The sequence below is a fragment of the Mizuhopecten yessoensis genome, unplaced genomic scaffold (genome assembly GCF_002113885.1).
Source record: "Mizuhopecten yessoensis strain PY_sf001 unplaced genomic scaffold, ASM211388v2 scaffold7725, whole genome shotgun sequence".
NCBI lineage: Eukaryota > Metazoa > Mollusca > Bivalvia > Pectinida > Pectinidae > Mizuhopecten > Mizuhopecten yessoensis.
Window position 1 is genome coordinate 323,427 of NW_018407191.1, and position 13,907 is coordinate 337,333.

At 36.7% G+C, this 13,907-nt stretch overlaps 1 protein-coding gene across 3 annotated transcripts in view; it reads right to left on the reverse strand.

The window, feature by feature from the left end:
* The window catches only part of LOC110454222 (aquaporin-9-like), a 26,388-nt gene extending 12,520 nt beyond the window's left edge, over positions 1 to 13,868 (reverse strand). For 2 of the 3 annotated variants that reach the window (XM_021503631.1, XM_021503630.1), the window contains exons 1-4: positions 13,085 to 13,867; positions 5,543 to 5,669; positions 2,755 to 2,892; positions 178 to 296 (exon numbers count right to left, since the gene is read on the reverse strand). In XM_021503631.1, the coding sequence (XP_021359306.1) occupies positions 178 to 296; positions 2,755 to 2,892; positions 5,543 to 5,669; positions 13,085 to 13,174 (474 nt within the window). In that variant the 5' untranslated portion in view covers positions 13,175 to 13,867. Of the gene's footprint in view, positions 1 to 177; positions 297 to 2,754; positions 2,893 to 5,542; positions 5,670 to 13,084 lie in introns of all 3 variants that reach the window. The other variant, XM_021503629.1, reaches the window with a different exon arrangement.
* Between the last annotated feature and the right edge of the window lie 39 nt (positions 13,869 to 13,907).

Sequence of the window (13,907 nt, forward strand, 5' to 3'; positions counted from 1 at the left end):
TGTGTATGCAGTAGTATATATAAGTCAACAGTATTATGATTTTAATTGAGACCATGATTCAAAGTCCAACACAGGTGTCTCCGTTGCCTGAACTTGTTCTGACGCCTCCCATTAAAAACGATTTTAATAATTCTATCCCTCCAAGCTTACACAGGTTTATGTAATATTTTTATTTACCTGATCACCCAGACAGTTGGCCACTGATACGTATGAGGTAGGATAGGTGGACCATATCCCAGCGGTTCCATTCTCACCCAGCAACGCTCTTACGCCACCATCATAATTGTTGATTGCATCTAAAAGTATTTATAAACAATTCACACGCTCTAATTAGATACTCTAGTACAAAGAAATACAACTATATTACTCAATTAGTAAATAATAAATATATATTTATCTAATTTTACACAAAAAAATGAAGCAAGTTATTTCAGCATAAATAGATTACTGCAGTTGGCCCGGTTACGGGATCTTAAAGTGGGAAGAAACCGGAGTACCCAGAGAAAACCCACGTTTTCACGTCCGATCGGGAATCGAACAGCGGCCGCCTTGGTGAATGGCGAGTGCGTTGTTTATTGCGCCAGTTGACCAACTATATAGTTTAGATATTTTTACTAAATATATTGTCTAGTCAGATATTCTGTTATAAACTCATAAAACTGTTAACATCCTTAGTATAGCACGCACACAGTTTAGTGTATTATTGCATTTTAACATATTTGCGCATTGAAGTATTGACGCACCCAAAACATATGCAAAAGAAGACAATATACACGAACTTCAATAAGTGCATTCATAATTAAGCGCAAAAAAACCCCGCTAATATAAGACTACCGCTAAAATATGTATGCTTGCAGTATCTTATACATTTGTACACTGTCAGTTACTCGTAAAACTGTAACAAAATTTAACAATCTAGCTTGAACTCACATATCCATCCTTTAGTGAGATACCACTTTAGTTAAATAATATACAGTCCATGTAGCTACTATAGTTTAGACACATATATTGCATACCTATTATCCGATGAGAAACTTTATTGTTACTCCAGTAGCTCTCGAGGTCTTATAATTATCATATATAATCAAAGTTATGAAATCCAAAAACGTATATATATACATATTCCAAAATATAAGCATACATGCTATCTGATAGCGATTTCCAGCCTTCTAAAATAATTCCAGCTATGGGAGATACTATAGCTTCTTCACGGGTTGGGATAATAGAGCTAAACAAAGCCATGTCAACTTTTGCTAAGGAAGAAGAAGCTTTTTGTTACGTATATATCTTATTAACAGGTAAATATTGCACTGTACAACGATACGTCAAATACGACATTTCTACAGCATCAACAAACATTGCCTTTCATCACTTTTCTTTTTCGTTTAAGGGAAAAGAATTCAATAACTTAAAGTGCTTTGATGCTTACACGACACGTTCATAGTAACAACGGTATGTATTGTTATCTCTCAGTCTTATTATCAATTTAGCATCTGTAATTTATTGACAGTTTGAAGTAATATACATATACATTATTATATAATTGAACATGTAACTGACGTGTCTCTGGTAAGTTCATAAAAATTAGCGGTCGGTATTTATATTTGCAGGATTCATTTTAATTGCTTTTGTGACTTTAACGTGTGATTTTGCATACATACCATAACAACAACTAGAGTCGTTCTTGACCAGGGCACTGCCGTTGAGCAGGTAGCTCAGTAGCACAGATCGACCAAATTGTAATAAACTGGCTGCGATGTGTTTACGTTCTAAGGACACTGTTGTTGATGTCTTATTTATTGCATCTTTACATGTTTAATCTTCAATAAAGTTACGTAATGTATGAGTTTCCTTTCAGAAACGATTTGTTTATGTTATACAGGCTAAAAAAACCTAAATCATAGTCACAGTTTTGAAAGTGGTACAAGTATCCTTAAGTAATATTGAGTATTCGATGTAAAAACAATCCATATTGGTTAAAGTTGCCTCATATTCAAAAAAACTTTTTGTTTTTGTATTGTTTTGTAATTTGTCTTTATCCAGCGACCGGATACGTATATTAGAATGTATTAAACAGTTTATATGTATTGTCTTAAACTGTGTGTTTTTGTTCATCCTCGATATCCAGGGGTTACTCTCACTTTCGCTCTCTACATCCCTTACATATGTCATAGCAAAATCGAAGGCTCTATGTGCAGCACCTTGTGCATGAGACGAGAAGACTAGTTTGGTCCTTTGTTGTACAACAAAAGCATATCGCGGTCGCGTAACGGTAAAGATTGACAGGTTTTGAAGTCGGTCGTCTCTCCGTTGTAATCGTCAAAGGACAAGAAGTATCAGCCTAGTGATTGGTCAGGTTTATTTACCTGACACCAATCAAATAGCTGGCCGCGTGCCTTCAATTTTGCTATGACATATTCATGGGGAGTAGAGAGCGAAAGTAAGCGTAACCCCTGGATATCGAGGATGGCTTTTGTTAGGCATTAACTTAAACCAACGGTATTATAGGCCAAACTACTTATCATCTAATAAAGATAAAGTTGTCAAGTTATATTTCAATGTGCAATGTGAATCCACATATATTTGTGAAACCTCTAAATTATCGAGAGACTTCTTAATAGAAAAAGGAAATCTAATCACAGGAAACACTGGATGGATTATGTAGCGGAAAAACTGGATTAGTGGTAGATTGAATAACCAGATTTGACAGTACACAACAAAGCCAGGTGTTGTTTCATGGCTCATAATACTTACCGAAATAGACTAGAAATACCAGGACAGACGCCACGAAACTTCCACAATACTGAGCTACGGCGTACAGTGGCACTTTCTTCCAGGGAAACCTTCCAAGACATGCTTGAGCTACACTCACTGCCGGGTTTAAGTGTCCACCTTGGTTTGAATATATCACAAACATGACGTTAACATTGTATTCCTCCCGGCTGAAGAGGATGATCACAGACTCTAAACATACTCACCTTATCGCAATAAAATTATAACGTTATATCAAACATACGTTTTACATACGGGTCATTGATGAATTTGCGTAACCACAATATATGCAAACGAACACAATATACAGAAAGTTCAATTGGCACAATCATAGTTTTACGCCATATTTTATGCTTAAAAACGTTTAAATGAGATCTCTGCTAAAACATGCAGTAACTCCCGTGTTGTATAGAGAATATATAGAGATGGTCAATATCAATTATATATACCATCTACTTAATATTGAATTTCATTGTTGATATCTGAGATGATTTAGCCATGACGTCACAATTATCGTTATAGTTGGGAAGTCAAATGCTTCAAAATTGCGTCATTAAAATAAGGAAAAAACATTCAGTGAAAACGATTAAAATATGTCAATATTCGTATTCATTCTTGTTATGTAAAAAAACTATTGTGATTTCGTTTGTTTTCTATTTGAAATTGGTGAAAGGGGTCAAGCTGAAAAGAAGAAGAGGAGGAGGAAGAAGAAACAAATGGCACGACCATTTTCCTTTTGATGAAATGAGTTAATCGAAAAAACAATTATCGGGACTTCTTTTCATTACAGATAAGATTTATGAAATATAAACCCGTACATTTAAGGTCCCTTATATACAAATCATGATACTGCCATCAATGAGTTTGTGGTAGTAATAATTACATGTTTACATATGATTCCGTCGGCGCTAATTGCACCATTAGGCCAAGTAAATATGTACCTGCATACAGTCATGCTATTGATATTATCGTTTCTAACCACATAAACACTTAACAGTGAATCATTGATCTCACGCCAGCTGTACAGATTCGCATTAATTCGTGAAAGCAGTCGTTATTTATAACTGTGAAGGAACACATCATCAAATTACATGTTATCTCTAGACATTTTCTATATATTTGTAAGTATGACTAGTAGAAAGGTTTTCTATATCAACTGTAAGAGTGTATGTGTGACAGGGTACGTGTCTGATAAAGGTGACAGGGTATGTTTCTGATTAATGTGACAGGGTACGTGTCTGATTAACGTGACAGGGCACGTGTCTGATGAAGGTGACAGGGTACGTGTCTGATTACATGACAGAGTACGTGTCTGATGAAGGTGACAGGGTACGTGTCTGATTAACGTGACAGGGCACGTGTCTGATTACATGACAGAGTACGGGTCTGATGAAGGTGACAGGGTACGTGTCTGATTACATGACAGAGTACGTGTCTAATGAAGGTGACAGGGTACGTGTCTGATTAACGTGACATAGTACGTGTCTGATAAAGGTGACAAAGTACGTGTCTGATGAAGGTGACAGAGTACGTGTCTGATTAACGTGACAGGGTACGGGTCTGATGAAGGTGATAGGGTACGTGTCTGATTACATGACAGAGTACGTGTCTAATGAAGGTGACAGGGTACGTGTCTGATTAACGTGACAAGGTACGTGTCTGATTAACGTGACAGGGCACGTGTCTGATTACATGACAGAGTACGTTTCTGATGAAGGTGACAGGGTACGTGTCTAATTAACGTGACAGGGTACGGGTCTGATGAAGGTGACAGGGTACGTGTCTGATTAACGTGACAGGGCGCGTGTCTGATTACATGACAGAGTACGTGTCTGATGAAGGTGACAGGTACGTGTCTGATTAACGTGACAGGGTACTTGTCTTATTAACGTGACACAGTACGTGTCTGATGAAGGTGACAGAGTACGTGTCTGATTACATGACAGAGTACGTGTCTGATGAAGGTGACAGGGTACGTGTCTGATGAAGGTGACAAGAAACGTGTCTAATGAAAGTGTCTGGGTACGTGTCTGATGGAGGTGACAAGGTACGTGTCTGATAAGCGTGACAGGGTACGTGTCTGATGAAGGTGACGGAGTACGTGTCTGATGAAGGTGACAGAGTACGTGTCTGATGAAAGTGACAGAATACGTGTCTGATGAAGGTGACCGGGTACGTGTCTGATGAAGGTGACAGAGTACGTGTCTGATGAAGGTGACAAGAAACGTGTCTAATGAAAGTGTCTGGGTATGTGTCTGATGAAGGTGACAGAGTACGTGTCTGATGAAGGTTACAGGGTACGGGTCTGATGAAGGTGACGGAGTACGTGTCTGATGAAGGTGACAGGGTACGTGTCTAATGAAGGTGACAGAGTACGTGTCTGATGAAGGTGACAGGGTACGGGTCTGATGAAGGTGACAAGGTACGTGTCTAATGAAGGTGACAGGGTACGTGTCTGATGAAGGTGACAGGGTACGCACGTACTAGTTAACAAAACGTCACACATAAACACTAACTGATCTTGATATGTTTACTTTACAAAATACATGTCAGCTTATGTGCAGGCACATCTTGAAAACTAATCAACGTTCGGGACTGAAAATTGAAACATAACAATCTCAGTTATTGTAATGAAATGGTTGAATTTTTTTGTTTTTTTCCTTTTTTTCTTCAGGAGTGAAGCTGTTGAGCAGACGTTAAACCCCGATTAAAAGTAGAAATATTAACAAAATAGTGTTTACTAAAAAATGGAACTTGTATGTATGATTACCCGATACTCCTCCGGCCACGTAGATCCCCATCATGACTCCGATCCCCCATGACCAGTGGATGGACATGTGGTTCCCCACTGATTCCTTACTTAACACTGCCTGAGCCACTGAACCATCGCCAAAAATCTGAAGGAAAAAAAAGTGTTTTTGATTGAAACAGAAAATAAACCTACACTAAACTGATGTAATATCTAGAGCAATCGAAACGTTTACTTACTTTACCTAATTATCGGAATCTTACCATCATGGGAAATATTACACTGAAATAAGCAACGGTTACCAAATAACAAAATGGCGAAAATAAAAATAATACTAAAATGACAAGAAAGGGTAAACAATAGTTCCAAATTATGAATATTCTGTAGTCTCAGGGCAATTTCCATAGAATTTCATTATCGGAATTCGTGTAAAGTTTTTATCAGAACAACAATGAATGAATAAAAAAGCCTGTATTTATTTTACAACAACTGCGGAACAAGTTCTAACAACTTATATTCATCATTCTTGCTGGTCCATATGGTAGCGCACAAGGGTTCTTAAGGTGGAGAAATCCGGAGTACACAGAGAAAAACCTACGAGGTCGGACAGGTAATCATACCATTTCATGCCTGATCAATCGAATCCTGGTTGTCTTGGTAAAAGGTGATTGCACTATGTAACGCACCACGTGCACCCGACAATCCATATTAGAACAACATATGGGCAATCATTATGACAAGGAGTGTCAAGAGTGACATCAACACTTGGGGAAGATTAGGAACACGGTTAATAATACTTAAACAAAACCACTAAAATACTACCATTTAGCTAAAGGATCAATTTTATATTTACAGCCGAATACAGCTTGTGAAGGAATCCCCTTTTACCTACAGGAAAGCCTAGTCAATGCATTCACGAAACTTTATCGGTGAGTTTATACCCTTTGCGCATTAACCCCTGAAATTTCGTAATGAACTATTCCAACCTTTGAATTGGAAGAGTTCAAATGCGTTTTCAGGGGTGAATGAGTTAACGATAGTTTCTAATCAATAAAACTTTAACATCAGATGCATCAGCCTGAAAATGGACCAATTGATTCATAATGGCCCTCACTCCAAATGACACTAAATATAGAACCGTCGTTGTCGTATTATAGTCGTGCATCGTGTTAAGTGGATGTGTTACTGACGATCAATTCGTGTCCTATTGTCTTAGCGTCATTTCTGGTTCGGAGAAATATTATCCGTTAGTGACTTTGCTATCTATCACGTGGAGGAGAGGCAGCGAATAATGACATTTTCGTTGCGTCAGCGCGTATTGCTGTACATTAGAGCTGTACTGTGATGTACATGCATATTTTCGTATCAAAGATAATTCAAAATAGTGAAACAATCCAGTATATGATCGGTATAAGAAGAAAAATAAAAAAGTGAACACTTCAATGTTAACACACAACAATATCACCAAAGGAATATGCATAACAAACTCCAACAAAAAACAAACTGGAGGGAAAGCCGATAAGTCTTGAAGGATAATCGTTTTGTATATCATGTGTGTGTATCCTGTTATGAAAGGTGAGCGGCTTGTGTATCATGTGTGTATATCCTGTTATGAAAGGTGAGCGGCTTGTGTATCATGTGTGTATATCCTGGTATGAAAGGTGAGCGGCTTGTGTATCATGTGTGTATATCCTGGTATGAAAGGTGAGCGGCTTGTGTATCATGTGTGTATATCCTGGTATGAAAGGTGAGCGGCTTGTGTATCATGTGTGTATATCCTGGTATGAAAGGTGAGCGGCTTGTGTATCATGTGTGTATATCCTGGTATGAAAGGTGAGCGGCTTGTGTATCATGTGTGTATATCCTGGTATGAAAGGTGAGCGGCTTGTGTATCATGTGTGTATATCCTGGTATGAAAGGTGAGCGGCTTGTGTATCATGTGTGTATATCCTGGTATGAAAGGTGAGCGGCTTGTGTATCATGTGTGTATATCCTGTTATGAAAGGTGAGCGTCTTGTGTATCATGTGTGTATATCCTGGTATGAAAGGTGAGCGGCTTGTGTATCATGTGTGTATATCCTGTTATGAAAGGTGAGCGGCTTGTGTATCATATGTGTGTATCCTGTTATGAAAGGTGAGCGTCTTGTGTATCATGTGTGTATCCTGGTATGAAAGGTGAGCGTCTTGTGTATCATGTGTGTATCCTGGTATGAAAGGTGAGCGTCTTGTGTATCATGTGTGTATATCCTGGTATGAAAGGTGAGCGGCTTGTGTATCATGTGTGTATATCCTGTTATGAAAGGTGAGCGGCTTGTGTATCATATGTGTGTATCCTGTTATGAAAGGTGAGCGTCTTGTGTATCATGTGTGTATCCTGGTATGAAAGGTGAGCGTCTTGTGTATCATGTGTGTATCCTGGTATGAAAGGTGAGCGTCTTGTGTATCATGTGTGTATATCCTGGTATGAAAGGTGAGCGGCTTGTGTATCATGTGTGTATATCCTGTTATGAAAGGTGAGCGGCTTGTGTATCATATGTGTGTATCCTGTTATGAAAGGTGAGCGTCTTGTGTATCATGTGTGTATCCTGGTATGAAAGGTGAGCGTCTTGTGTATCATGTGTGTATCCTGGTATGAAAGGTGAGCGTCTTGTGTATCATGTGTGTATATCCTGGTATGAAAGGTGAGCGGCTTGTGTATCATGTGTGTATATCCTGTTATGAAAGGTGAGCGGCTTGTGTATCATATGTGTGTATCCTGTTATGAAAGGTGAGCGTCTTGTGTATCATGTGTGTATCCTGGTATGAAAGGTGAGCGTCTTGTGTATCATGTGTGTATCCTGGTATGAAAGGTGAGCGTCTTGTGTATCATGTGTGTATATCCTGGTATGAAAGGTGAGCGGCTTGTGTATCATGTGTGTATATCCTGTTATGAAAGGTGAGCGGCTTGTGTATCATGTGTGTATATCCGGTTATGAAGGGTAAGCTTTTTGTGTATCATATGTGTGTATCCTGTTATGATGTCACATGTTAATTTATTGAAATTATAGATAGGTCACCAACGATTCATGGCAAAATGGAGGATCCGTAAAAATGGTTGAAAAATACACAACCTGGTAAAGTAGTTTACTGGTCAACTGGATGTAGTCGAGTATGTACGGTACATAAAAGATAACCACTGTCCCCCTGCAGTCAAAGATAACACTATTTCACTGTAGTTGTTCAATCGTGCAAGTAAATTAATTTGTTTTGTTTATAAAAGTAGTTGGACTAGGACGGGTGACTGTCTAGAACCATCGTTGTAGCCAGGCAGTAAGAGGAACAGTACTATGATCAAAAGTCCAAGGCTCGAATCCCTGAGTCGCCTAGTTTCATTTTTACTCTAAAAACAATTTCGTAGATTTTTTTCGCAGGAATTCCATTTTTGTTACATTTGTTTGTTATAAAAGTTCCACTAGACATTTTTGTCTGAAATATTTTGAGATCTGTTTTGAGATGTTGCAGATTTATTATGTGACCCAAATCTGTCATATCTTTAACATATGACCCTTATCTGGTCGTATTTTCTTGGTCAGGAGCTCGGTCAACGTTTCAGACAATTTATTAGCCTGCTAATAGGTTCATAAATCTTATTGTCGTTGTAAAAGTTAAGTATTTTTCCCCATGCCTCATCAACTTAACGAAAACAAAATTAAACTTTTCTGTCATCTACTTTGTTAAAAATATTAATTTAAGAATTAAATAGTAGGTATAGGACTTTAGAAATATCATTTGAAGACTGATAATTTTAAAGATTGCCCTAAAATCATATTTTGAATAAGTGATTAACAGCACACTGAGATAAAATAGTATTGACTCAACAGTATGTGCGAATGTATCCATTGTCATGACATTGTAATCTAAACCTGTAATATCTGTCAGAGAACACTTTCCTTTGTGTTTAAGTAATCACTAGATAAATTAAGGAAGCATCCATAAAAAAACATTGAATTTACAGGAAGCAGAACTAAGAACATATTTACTTCACCTCTTTGTCATTTTGCTCATTTCGGAATCTTCAGTGGCGGTGGCACTTAATTAAAACAAGTTAACACTCATGTTTAAATTTATAGAAAAACGGCAGAGAATATGGAAATATACCTCTTTGTAACTCTATAACTATGGGCAGCCAACGGGTAATTTGTTTCAAAACTAGTATTTCTTTTAAACCGTGCAAAAAGCAAAAAATCCCAACTATAAGATAACGACCAACCTTGGGATTGTTTGTCAACCAGTAGAGTCAATATAAATGCGATTTATAGAGGCATTTACATTTACACAAGCTCTGACTGTGTCGCTTTGCAGTACATGTATATAAAAGATAGTTAATGGAAATTGATTCATATTCATATATGCATTAATTACAGTTGTTTAGAGGCGGTTCCTTCTAAACCTTTTAAAACCAATCACAAAGTGATATTAAGTAAGTTACGTTCACAAACTAAATGCAAGAGATATACAGGCATTGTATGCAATACGGTGCTCCGTTTGTTGTCATTCGTTCCGAATAACATGAAAATGTACCAAATGGTCAACATGCATGAGAACGCTATCCGATCAAGAAGTACATATCGAAAAGCAAAATGAACTGATGATACTTCAAAACAAACAGAAAGCCAGCATTTATCCCAAAAACCTGTTTCATTGAATTGCATATAGGAAATGCCGTGAATAAATATAACCGTGTATTGTAGTGAAACAAACTTTTTTCATGTATTTTCATATTTATAGATGCAATTTATTGAAAATTATATCCTAATATTAATTCGATCATTTTGTGATAATATAATGACGTACAACGCACAGGTAGTCTATCACGGCCAACAGTTTGCCATATAGATAGGTTACTCGGTGTGCAATTCAATAAGGGATTTATATTGTAACATTATGCAGTTAAATGTGATGGTTCCTGAGTTTAAAACAAGTTACTTATTTCATATTCGGAATATAAGTGTATAATAGTGTCATATAATTTGTACAATAGTGTCCTTGCGACTAGTTTCATACCGTTCTGGTGACTTTTTTTGTAAACAATAAAAATAATGCATATAAGTATGCTCTGTTACATAGAGCTACAGACAATTAATGCACAACGTGGTACGAGAACTATTTGTGATTAAGGTTTCCTTTGAGCAGTTAGCATGCGCAAAATTGCATACTCCCAATGTCATGTGTTGCACATAGATTGTAATCAATGCTTTGGGCGATAGTCAAAAACATTGTGCGAACGTGTAGTGTAAGAATGTAATCATGACTAGAGATTTTGTTCGTCTGCCGCAGAAATGCGGCTCTAAGCTATACACCACATTGTCACTGAAAGATATAATATTATACCCCTCTGACCTTGTTATATTTAATGAGCACCAAGAACATGGTTTCAAATGTAGTATTTAAAAACACATTTGGGAAACATTTACTTGGAAGGAGTCAAGTGTTTGTGTGCAGAGGATTCGATACAAAAATGAATGTTAAATCTAGACTTGGATCTATTTCATGCCAAACAACCACGAAATGAGAACAAGTGCAAGCACAATTAAGTCTGTAACCCAAGACAAGTTCAGAAATAAGGGAAACCATTAAATGACCTTGAATTTGTGTAAGGAATGTTCAGACCACATGAATAGGCAGTTACACTATATGACCATTTCAAGCGCCAATGTAGCACTTTATGATTCGCATACTCACTATATGTAAATATCATCGACAAGGTCAGTGTATGGAATTGGACTATTAGGACTAATTCAGTTAATTAAAACTGTTAATGGAATCTCAGCGAACAGTGTACTCGGTACGAACCCTCAATAAGTACATACGAACGTATGCTTCGAGATTATATCATAATTGTACTATACACAATCTTCATTTCAACATGTGACAATAACAAAGAACAAGATACACAAACTATGTAAGTTACAAGTTGTGAATTAAGTGTTTAGGACATGGAATCGTAAAAATTCAATCGTTCGAGTAATTTACTTATACAGTTGGGTGTTGTTGATAGTTTTATGAACTATGCATACTTACAATACTTGTTATTTATTATCATTTTACAGTAGGTTTGTACACATAAATTATGGCAAAAGCAGACGACAGTAGCCAACACAAATATATTCTATCAATAGTTCTAAAATGAAACATAGGTCACCAAAGAGTCACACTACAGCGTTCATAATATATAATATTGTATAATTTACGCCGAGAACAAACCCACATTAATATTAATTTCATGTAATTATTTCAAGTATGTAAAAAACACAATTTAATTGGAACATTTTAGACTCATTAAAACCGCCGGAGATAAAAGTAATTTGAATTTGTTTTTATTTAATTATATAACATGTGTAATACATACATATAGTTTTAAATTGAAAACAATATAATTTTATCAATTTCAATCAATATAAATAAACATACTTTAACTGGAACATTTAAGGCTCATGAAAACTACCATAAGTAAAGTTAATTTTAACAAGATTTTATTAAAATTAAATAAAATGTATAGTTTTGAATTTCATATTATATGTAATCTGACCTATGAGTAGTTGACATTTAAACTTCAAGTAAACCATCCCTGCAGCACTATAACCACATCAGCCAGGTTGCTATGTTGACAGTAGCTACACTTTGATATACGATAAACTTGAGTGTGTGGTCCTACATTGATAATGTACCGAAAGGATATTCAGTTAACACATTTTGTAAAATTTATGGAACTTCCCACAAAGATTTATCTAAAATTTGAATTAAAATAAAAAAAATTAGTACCAGCCATTTTAAACTAGCAAATCATCAGTATTACTAATGATCACCGGTAACGGGTAAATAAACCAACCAACACGTGCTGTCTGCCACACTTTGTTTAGGGTTTTTAAACCGTCCTATTCCCCCAATGTATACACATTGTTGTGTCGCCCTCATTTCAATGAACGTCAATAGTCTGAATGACCCAAACATTTAAACCGTTAGATTTACCGACCTCAGAGTTCACATAACTCTTGTAGGGCAATGTCGAAAACAAATTTGATAGTTTGTGTTGTGTTCCAGACTTACACGCACACTCATTAGCATTGCAAATTGCTAATTTAAAATAATAATAAGTAAATAAATAATTAAATAAATAAATAATTACTTTAACAAAACAAAAAAAAGTAAAAAAAGAATATTTGGAAATGCACAAAACTTCAGCTGAACTTTGAAATGGTATTCTGGGTATACAGCTACATGTTAATAGATTTTCGAAAATATTTCTATCAAATTGCATAAGGTAAGCTAAGATCAATAATGTAAACATTATAAGAGCTGATACATTACTACTGTAGCAGATTATCATAAAGCTAAGCGAGCAGTTTGCATGTGTGTGTAGCGCACATGTTATACACACAGACATACACAATTGCCTGCTGCATATTTCTTCTTTGATTGATATACCAGGCAAGCGCACTCTATATGGAGCAGCATCTGCATCCGAAACTGGACATCAAACAGACGAAGCAACATGGAAGCTACACATACACACACTGCACTTACCATTAAAATGAAAGTACCGAGGAACTCCGCTAGGAATTCTCGTACTAGTGAATTTCTGATTTTCAGCTTCCTTCCAAGCCATTCTGTCATTCTGTTTAGATTGATCTTCTCTTTCTATCCAACACGTGGACGCACATAGCTCTGCTACGTCAGCGGTAGCTGTTGTTGTTACCAGTGGCTGAGGTTAAGAACGACACTACGTCTCAACGGACGGTGTGTGTGTGCTGCTCAGTGACAAGTAGTGGAACAGTGTGTTTATAAAGTAGACAAGGTCAGCACAGTGTGGTCTATATATCTGCTCTGCGATTACCTGAACAAATAGTCAGCTGTTTTACCTTATATACCGTTTGCTTGCGACAGGTTTATGTAGTTTAATACGCTGATTAAGTGTGGCTTGGTAGTAGCTGGAACTACGTAAACAGTAACTTACACATTTAGTTTGTACATTCACAACATGCAGCTCATGAGGGGCGCAAAAGGGTACATAGCTATTTGTCTTCTTAAAATAAGATATAAATACACATGGTCTGAACAGGTTGTTGTTAATCCTTGCACCGACGTAGATATTCTAAGGACGGCTATTTATAAACATAACACATATTCCTGAGCGCAGAATACACATTCGACCAACGGTCTGTCAGCGGAATCCTATGTAAATACACTCTTCTACGCAACAGTGCGTATGATGGCTAATGTAAATAGTTAATTAGGTCTGTCATGGAACATTTATATATTCTATGCGGAGTAACCTCGCACCCTTAGTATATGCTGACGATGTTAGACAGAGGTCTTATCTCCGAAAGCAATACTTCCGGTCTAAACC